This window comes from Gavialis gangeticus, unplaced genomic scaffold, assembly GCF_001723915.1.
Source record: "Gavialis gangeticus isolate Ggan-Ray unplaced genomic scaffold, GavGan_comp1, whole genome shotgun sequence".
NCBI lineage: Eukaryota > Metazoa > Chordata > Crocodylia > Gavialidae > Gavialis > Gavialis gangeticus.
The window spans coordinates 5,202,781-5,212,440 of record NW_017729006.1 but is presented as its reverse complement, the minus strand read 5'-3'; the positions used below and the strand labels follow the sequence as shown (position 1 = coordinate 5,212,440).

At 38.0% G+C, this 9,660-nt stretch overlaps 1 protein-coding gene across 4 annotated transcripts in view; it reads left to right on the top strand.

The window, feature by feature from the left end:
* The window catches only part of TOP2B (topoisomerase (DNA) II beta), a 103,705-nt gene that overhangs the window by 69,414 nt on the left and 24,631 nt on the right, over nt 1–9,660 (top strand). For all 4 annotated transcript variants that reach the window (XM_019508765.1, XM_019508764.1, XM_019508766.1 and 1 more), the window contains 8 exons: nt 279–404; nt 2,549–2,659; nt 2,743–2,848; nt 3,432–3,541; nt 4,833–4,925; nt 5,032–5,146; nt 7,097–7,218; nt 8,125–8,273. In XM_019508765.1, coding sequence (XP_019364310.1) covers nt 279–404; nt 2,549–2,659; nt 2,743–2,848; nt 3,432–3,541; nt 4,833–4,925; nt 5,032–5,146; nt 7,097–7,218; nt 8,125–8,273 — 932 coding nt within the window. The remainder of the gene's footprint in view (nt 1–278; nt 405–2,548; nt 2,660–2,742; nt 2,849–3,431; nt 3,542–4,832; nt 4,926–5,031; nt 5,147–7,096; nt 7,219–8,124; nt 8,274–9,660) is intronic.

Sequence of the window (9,660 nt, the reverse complement as noted above, 5' to 3'; positions counted from 1 at the left end):
CCCCCCCCCCCCCTTGTAAATATGAGGGCTACAAACATTTTTTTTTAGTGAACCTTGAGAGTCTCACCTAAAGTAACTTCTGGAGCTGGAGTTTCCAAAACATACCATATATAGCTAACCTTGTGGTTAAAAAAAGCTGACAAGTTTGTGTAAGGAAGTATATTACCTAAACTTTAAATATATATTTTTAAATATGGTGATGTATTTGTGTAGCTGAGAGAAAAAATAAAACCTGATGCTCTTGCCCATCCTTTGCTGAATCTTTGCTTTTTGTATAGATCATGGAAAATGCAGAAATCAACAACATTATCAAAATAGTTGGTTTGCAGTACAAGAAGAGCTATGAAGATCCAGAATCTCTAAAATCCTTGAGATATGGAAAGATTATGATCATGACTGATCAGGTTAGTTTGAAATTTACAAATTTTAATAACGTAATTTGTTATAAAGTATGATATTTTAAAATCCATTTATCTACAGCTTTATAGGCACTTATAACCCAGTCCTATCCTGTCTCTGTAAGAAGACAACACAGACCTATGCAGAGAAGGTCTTTATCCACAAGACTCCTGTGACAGATTCCCATACAACAATTTACAGGTTTTCTTAAATATCAAGCAGATATTTAAGTACTGCCCTCACAAAAAAACATTATTACTTTTGGAGGGATTACTCAAGTATATTTGAGAACACCTCTAACTATAGCATAGTACAAAACCCAAGTTTTGAGGAGAATGACTCCTAAAGGCCTGAGGATTAGTAAAAAGAAGAGAAATGTTGGAGAAAAAAATTCAGCTGTATAAAATGTACTTGAAATGGTTGTAAAAGGAAATAGTTATAAAAAAGATGAGTGTCTTTTTTATTAGCAATAATACAAACGAAAGCCTACAAATTTAAACCAAGCTATGTTCTGTTTTTGAAATTCACTAATGAGACTTGGTACTTATGCTTCACTTCATTGGGTTTTTTAAAAACATTTTTCAAGTAATATTAAAATACCTCTGGGAAATTGGTATACATTTATCCTTACACATGTAAAACTGAGCTGGAAGCTAAGAATCCTTTTTTTTGTAACCTAGTTTATATATGTCTATTTGTTCCCCCTCTTTCCCTTGTCCTGTCTCCCCCAAGGTATTGAACTAGCATAATTCTAATTAAAATCAGTTGGATTTGTGGGGTGTCATCAATTGGATTTGAACATTGTACATTATAAAAGAGAGACTGCAAGTATGATATCACTTACGAATGTTCAAGGTTTTCTGATTTGCCCAAGGTTGCCTAGTAAATCATTGGTAAAGCAGGTATTGGAACTCACTAGTATTTGATTCCTTGACTTGTTCAATATTACCTACGTCATGTTATCTTATTAGGAAATAATCATGATGGCCATAGGAAGTAAATTCCCTGAGAGTTCCTTGGCTTGATTTTAATGGTATTTGGGCACATAAGTGCTTTTAAAATTCCATTAAAAACCCAAATTACATTTTTAGGTGCTTGAGTATGTTTGAGATTCTGGCCACAAATGTCTTAACTATGAAACTGACAGCAAAATCATCCCTATAATGTTAACTGTCACAATGAGGAATAGAGAAGTGGTGCCTAAATTGGGTCTTGGACATGTCTGGGTTCTAAATTAATAACTGCACTAATTAATGAATATTGAATTAGGGTATAAACAAACATACACTTGGAGCAGCTACTCAGGATTGTGTAGCAGCTGTAATATTGTAATTGTTGTGTTTGTGTGATCTGGTAGCTATACACAAGCTAAATTGCCCAGATTTTGACCCTGGATGAATTAGGATTAAAGGTGAAGTGGTTTACCTACATGTGTATTGCTGGAGGATCATGCACAAGTAACTGTTACAGAGTAACCCAACGGCTTTAGGTCCACCCTCTCTCCTTTTGGAGGTGTTCCATGCGCATGTTTGTCCATACCCCTAGTAAATAGATAACTGCAGATCACCTTGGCTGTTATGGTGGCTCATCCCACTCAAGTTATGGGTAGTTATCACTCCTGTGTGTGCTTCAGTAGTAGTACTAAGAAGAGTATGGTAGTTTAGGGTAATAAAAATGTGGCTGTCTGTTGCACCACATTCTTTAGACGTGCTTTGCAGAGTCATTAGGACAAATGTGCTGCAGGGTGTATGTGAAACTTTCTTTCATATAACTTCAAGAGTATGGCAGTTCACTTGGAAAGATAAATATAAATTGCAGCTGCAACTGATAAGGAGCCTTATCAATAGAGCTTTTTCAGGAGATCTACACATTCCATACTGTACTCGCATCAAGACTTCTGCTTCTGTGCTAGTTGGTTGCAGGTGAAGGCCAAGTTGTTGGGTATTTCTTGCTTTTGCAGCAAATCTCTGAGGACTATTGTGCAATGTGAAAGTGCATGGTCCTTTGAACCAGTATCAATCTGTGAAAATATGTTAATCTTACCCAGTCATATTTAATGATATGCCATTCATACATTCTTATATCAGTTCAGTTGCACAAGAGCTGATGCATTATATTCACTGAATGGTCACTCTTGTTTCTTATTTAGGATCAGGATGGATCTCATATAAAAGGCTTGTTGATCAATTTTATTCATCACAATTGGCCATCTCTTTTGAAACATGGGTTTCTTGAAGAATTCATCACTCCCATTGTAAAGGTACAACTTATACTGCCATGTACAGTTTTTATTACATTCTCTACAATAAGCCAAAAAGCTGATTATGTATTTTCTTGTTTAAGGCAAGCAAAAATAAGCAGGAACTTTCCTTCTATAGTATTCCTGAATTTGATGAGTGGAAGAAACATATGGAAAATCACAAAGCCTGGAAGATAAAATACTACAAAGGTTTGTGTGTATATGTGCAGGAAGGAGGTTGGGTTGGTTTTTGTTTGTTTGTTTGTTGTGGTTTTTGGGTTTTTTTCCCTTTAAACAAACACACCTCATGGACCTTGGAAACAAATGGGTTTTGTACAGTTGTACTACTAGGGACTTTTGTAGTTGCTTCTGAGGTGACTTCCTAGTCAGCCCCTGAAAAAGGCAGCATAAGACTGCGATGAAAGTTCTCTGAGTAGGTAGACAGGCAAGGTTCTTTGGGTAGATGTGATCGCTCTTATTAGGCCAGCTAAACACGTGGAAAATTTGTTTTTTGCAAGGTTTCAGGCACAAACACCCTTCTTCAGGCACAGGGAGAGTCTCCATATTGGTCTCCATCCAGGTGAACACAAAACACCAGCAGACTTCCTATGCCTGAAGAGGAGTGTTTGTGCCTGAAAGCTTGCAAAGAACAAATTTACCAACTGTTTAGCTGGCCTAATAAAAGATATCACATCTACCCAAAGAACCTTCTCTGCCTATGTCTTTAGACCAACACAGCTACAACCAAACACCTCCATAAGTATATAAAAGCATTTTACTTCTCATCATACAGGTTTGGGTACCAGCACTGCTAAGGAAGCGAAAGAGTATTTTGCTGACATGGAGAGACATCGAATCTTATTCAGATATGCTGGTCCTGAAGATGATGCTGCCATCACACTGGTAAGAATCTGTTAAGCGCCTCTCTTTTTCCAGCTGTCAACATCAAGAAATCCTTTGTTTTAGTTGTTTCTTGGGCACAGGGCCCCAATGTCTGATTTGTAGACAGTGAGAAGAATTTAGGCTCTCTTCTAGCTGCTGCTCTGAAGACTCAGTTTTATTCTACTGCAGTTTTTTTGGCTGGGGGTGGGAAAGTGGGAATTAGTTTTCTGGTCTTGAGTGATTTTAATGCTTGTCTTCATTCAGCTGGAACAAAGTTTTAAAGCTGAAGTAATTCTTAGGGGAGTTTACTGAATGCTTTACAAAGCTGAACAACTTACAAACAATATCTCATATCCTGAATTTTTTTTACTCTATGCTGGAAAAGCATCAGAAACATGGAAAGGCATATGCATCTTCTCAAGATAAGTGTGTACTGCCCAAGTAAAAATGGTTCCCTATGTTGTAACCCAGAGTTGCTCATTCCAGGACAAACAAGACCAAATCCTAGCTCTTCAGATTGTAACTCAGTCCTTACACAGGCTGTGGGGGGTTGGGACAGACTTGTCTGATCAGCTGTGGCTGCCCACAAGTTTCAGATACCACCCAGTCAGCCCCTGACATCATTGTAGCCCCTGGTGGCAACTATGATGGGACTGCTCTCAGGCTACCTCCACTACCTGATCAGCCACCACATCCACTAGAACCCCATTAACCATTGCTAACCAGTGGCAATGGGGTGCCTGAAGGGCTCCTTGAGAGTTTATTGGCCAGATGGGCTATCAGGGAGCATTCTGTTCTCCCTCCCTTTTGGGATGAGAAAGGAGAGCAGAGCACTGTGGGACACTGGGGGTTAGAGACCTATACACATGATAAAGTTGTTGCGGAAAAGTTTGAAACAGCAACTTTTAGTAGCAAATGTTCCATTTTGGGGATTTTTTTTTAATAGTGTGAATTGTGTGGACACCCACTTTTTGTTGTGCTAAAGCAGCATATGTAACACAACAAAGGAAAAAAACCCGTCATCTGTGCCAATCTGACCGTGGGGTAAAATTCCTTCCTGGTCCTGTATGTGGTAGTTTCTCTGAGTAGAGGAGCAGGGCCTTTTAGCCAGAACACGTGCAAAAGATATGTAATATCTGCATTAGAGCAGCAACTTACATAGATTTTTTTCATGGCTAACTTTTTATTTTTTCCTAAATAAATAGTATTGTATTCCCAAAAGCATGGTGAAACTGTTCTGCAGTGATTTTTTTTTTTTTTAATTACACATATGTAATATGATAATGATTTAACTTACCTGAAATCTTATCAGGCCTTCAGTAAAAAGAAAATTGATGACCGAAAAGAATGGTTAACAAACTTTATGGAAGACAGACGACAGCGTCGGTTACATGGACTTCCAGAGGTGAGCTCTAAGTAAGAGATCCAGAGGATGGGAACTAGACTTAATGTAGTTTTGATATTGAAAGATTAATAATATATAATATATATAATAATGTATTTTCTTTTAGCAATTTTTATATGGTACAGCAACAAAGCATTTGACTTACAATGACTTCATTAATAAAGAGTTGATCCTCTTCTCAAATTCAGACAACGAGAGATCCATTCCATCCCTTGTTGATGGTAAGTAGATATAAGGATGCACTTGTTTATCCTTTTTTGTTTTTGAAGGATGCAATTTTATTTGAAAAGAAGATAGATAGCACATTGTGAATGAAGAGATAGGATCCGGGAGAGAACCTGAGAACCTGTATGTCTGCTTTATTTTATTGCCACTGCTGTACACTAATGAGTGCCCTCCTCTTCTGTGAGGAAGCTCAAGTGGTTGCTTTGAAATTTATTTACTTGGACCAAAGCACTTCTCTGTATGATATAGGTGGTTTGAGGTCATAGTGCCAGATGCTCACTATAGGCAGCAAGAGAACAGAACTGGGTGTATTTTGTTCTTGAGTTCTGCACTCCATGTTTGCATGGTGACCTGTGTCAAAGTGGTCCTATGGTGAAACCAGAACAAATTTATGGGAAGAAATGTGCGGGCTAAGCCTCTTGCTTCTGCTTCCAGTACACCAGTATGTGGTTGTCGTGTTCATTGAAAATCCTCCAACACCCAGTTAACCATAGGAATATCTTTGTACTGGCAAAGTATGGTAGGGTCTCATCTAGCATTATATTAAATTATTAACTAGGTGCTTGAAGGGACTAGTGAGGGGACACAAAGCCTTTCCTTAGAATTTTTGCTTTAGACTTGACTCAGGTTAGCAACAATAGGAAATAGTTATTCTTCAGTGAAATTAAGTGGCCTTGTTGATCTTGGATCAGTTTTAGGGCATGTCTACACATGTAATTAATGCACCTGAATTTAATGCGCAGTAAATTCAGCCATATTAAACTGCACCCAGATGCACCTGGGTTGGGAGCAAATGGAGCCCGATGAGAGCAGCTTAGTTCAGGGCTGCTCCTGCCCTGCTCCCCTGCGTGCCAGGCCTGGGCTGGCATGGGGCTCTGGGGGCACCCCTATTCTGGCAGGGGCCTGGGGGGGGTTCAGGTCTGGGGGGGTGGAAGCTATTTTTGGCTCTGGGGTAGCTATGAGCCATGCGGTTGTGGCTTGGAGCTGCCCCCAGAGCCAAGGAGAGCTCTTCCCCAAGCTCCACATGGTTCGGAACTGCCTTGGGAGCTGGGGACAGCTCGTTCCCTGGTACCAGAGCTCAGCTAAGCCAAGTAGCCATTGTTGCCCTGTGCTGACTGGGAAAAATTTGCTCCCAGGTGGTGTCTACACGTGTGCTTAGGCACACTAGTTTAAAGCACTGTCTTCTAGTACCTGTATCTGACAGTACTGACAAACGGCATTTTAAATTTAATCTACTGCGCAGTAATTTCTGTTCACATGTAGACAGTGATGCTTTACAGCACATTATGTTAATCTAATGCACAGTAAAGTTCACATGTAGACATGCCCTTCAAAAATTAAATTACCAGGTCTTCAAATGTGGCAACATCCTTTCCACATAGGACTTAGAGCATACACAGACAATTCGAAATATATTGGGAGACCCCAAGTAAAGGCTTCATTTCAGGATTTTTAACTTTTTTGGTAGTAGAAAGGTGACAGCAGTTTCTGTTGAAGTATTTTAGTGTTTTAGAACATAATAGAAAGGGTTTGTTTCAAATTAGAATACAGGTATGTGTCTCAAATGCTGACACATCTTATTGAAGTTCTGAGCAAAGACATTGCTGAATGAACTTGGCAACTAAACTTGAAAGTGTGCCTCTAGGATAGTATTTAGATAGTAGAGACATAGTGTGTATAACTGCCGAATGCTGTATGGTAATATTGAACTAATTGGTTAGAAATTTACAGCTCTGTCTCTTTTTCCTTGCACAGTATTCACTTGCACTTAGAAACATACTTTTTATATTTATTAATTTGCCAAGTATTACATTTTTTGTTTTAATTTAATTTGAAAGTTTTCTTCATTTCAACATAGCCAAAGAGATTTGGAGACATCTATAATGATTTAAATTTTTAAAAGTGTGTGCGTTAGGATGTTTAAAAAATGCTATTTTTTTAAACAGGTTTAAAACCAGGACAGCGCAAAGTTTTATATACTTGTTTTAAGAGAAATGATAAACGTGAAGTCAAAGTTGCTCAGCTGGCTGGTTCTGTTGCTGAAATGTCAGCCTATCACCATGGAGAGGTGAGTGTGAAGACAGGGAAAGATGTGTGTGTCATCATTCCCTACCCCATTGTATTGGAGCATAAGGATGTACTTAGTTAAAAGCACTTGTCAGTTGAACAATAGTCCTAGGTCAGGGAGATAGTATCTTTCAGAGTAAATCAAAAAGGCTATAGTTTGATAAGATACCTGGGTTCCATTTTTTCTGTCTACTTCAGGTCCAGTAATGTTCAAAATAAAAGTTTGTGGGCTGCAGGGGAACAGAAGGGTAACTATTTTGTAAACTTGCAGCAGGTCCTCTATTATACCAGCTGTAGGCCAGACCAAATGTTTACACTTTGAACAGGAAAGAGATGCTTTAATTAAAAATGGACCCCTGTGTGTACGCCCCTTCTGCCTCCCCCCTTCCTTTCCACCCCTTCCCCCTCACCCCCGAAACACACACACACACAATTTTGCAGTTACCTGATGCAGTTGCTTACTCTGTTAGGTGAAGATATTTCAAAGCCAGGGCTATTTCCCATATACTAGTGAAAACTACCGATGACCAACAGTGTCAGACTATGAATACAAAGACATTGTGGGGGACAAGGGAAGCACTAATGTCATTTCCTTCCTGTACAGATGTGGATTTTTTAAAACAAGCAAAGCATAATGTATAAGATGAGAGAGATGAGTCATGCACATATAAATACTTTTGTGCAGGAAAAGATCTAGCTACATGTGGTGGGAGGAAGCACAGAATCATAACCTTTTAACAACTATTTCTGTAATAAAGCATAGCCTTCTCTTTTCAGAGACGGCATGTTTTGAAACCAGTGTAGGGTTAGTAGCGTATTACCTAGGAATGAAGACACATTCTATGCTACTGATAAAGACAAATTCTTACACTGAATGATAACAATGTGGGTGTATTTATTTTTCCAGCAAGCATTAATGATGACAATAGTTAACTTGGCCCAGAACTTTGTTGGAAGTAACAATGTTAATCTTCTGCAACCCATTGGCCAGTTTGGTACCAGGCTTCATGGTGGCAAGGATGCTGCTAGCCCCCGTTATATTTTCACAATGTTAAGGTAAAAGGAGATTTTCAAATTGCCTTTATTATGGCGCCACAGAATTTGTAGATGTTTGTGTGTGTTTTGAGAGAAATTATGTAGCCATGTGCAATTAGATCTCTTATTTGGATGTGCAGAAAGAGTGTTTTGCATACATATGTTATCCCATTGATTTTGTGGGAACACTACCTTAAGGATTTTTAAGTTTGCTACATGTTTTGAATCATAAGGCTAGAGACATTGAAAAGTTAGGTTGCTCAGTTCGGTTTCCAATCTTATTATGGTTTTTCATAGAAGTTAAAATCCTACACTATATTTTTCAGATTTATGTTCATCGTCTCTTAGTCCACACTATATTTGCTAAATTTATAGATAAAGAGAATGTTTTTCAATTTGGCAGTCCTTTAACTTGACATAGGTGTGAGAGTCAGTGGATTCTTTCTTTTCAGTGTTACAGTTTGCAGACCAAATAATGACCTCAATTTTACCTGTACAGCCTCGATATAAAGTAATGGAATTGCGCGCGCACACACACACACACACACACACACACACACACACACACACACAATTGAAACATAATTTAAAAGTGCTCTTTTATTAAAAACATTTGTGTGTAATTTGGCCTATAGAATGTATTGTCTACAGTACATTTGTCCAGTATAGTTTTAGACATTACAAGCAGTGCTGCTGTAATAGTTTCCTATTTCATAGTCTGGTATTCAGCCTAAATTTTCCTTTCTTAATTTTATTCTCTTACTTAGTTATGTCTACTGTATGTGTTAATTTTAGCTTTTGGATCTCTTCCTAAAAAGCTTTGTCTGTGGCATAGTAGTTAATATTGTCTCCAGTTATATATATTTGATCCATCTGTATTGGAAGTCTGATTTACCTAGTGCAGTGTGCTAAATTAACAAAGGTCCACTGATAAAATCTATGTTTGGAAAATATTTAATGAGCTGTCAAGTCTGCAGTTAAGTCTAGCTTTTTTTGGCTTGGTTAGCAATTGAGTAAATACTGCACTGGTACTATTTTGTGGCTGGTGACCTATGTCTGGTATTTTGAGCAAATACTATACAGAGAGAGATGAGTCCCGAGTGCCTGAGATAACAGGGGTTTTGTGTATATTAAATACGTCAGTTAATATAAAATATACAATATACATGGCTTACAAATGAACAAGCAGTCTGCATTTTTTTGAGGAAGAGATTGTTTCACTGAGAAGATTCAGTAGTATTTCAGTCCCTACTTCAAGAGTCTTCAGCATCATAATGACAATTTAAGAGAGAAGTATAGCTTTTTGAAACGTATAAAATTGAGCCAAAAATAAAATCTAAGCTATGAGTATTCATAGAATAGCAGCTTATAACTTACTTGATTTTTGTTAAATTATTCTCATTTTTCT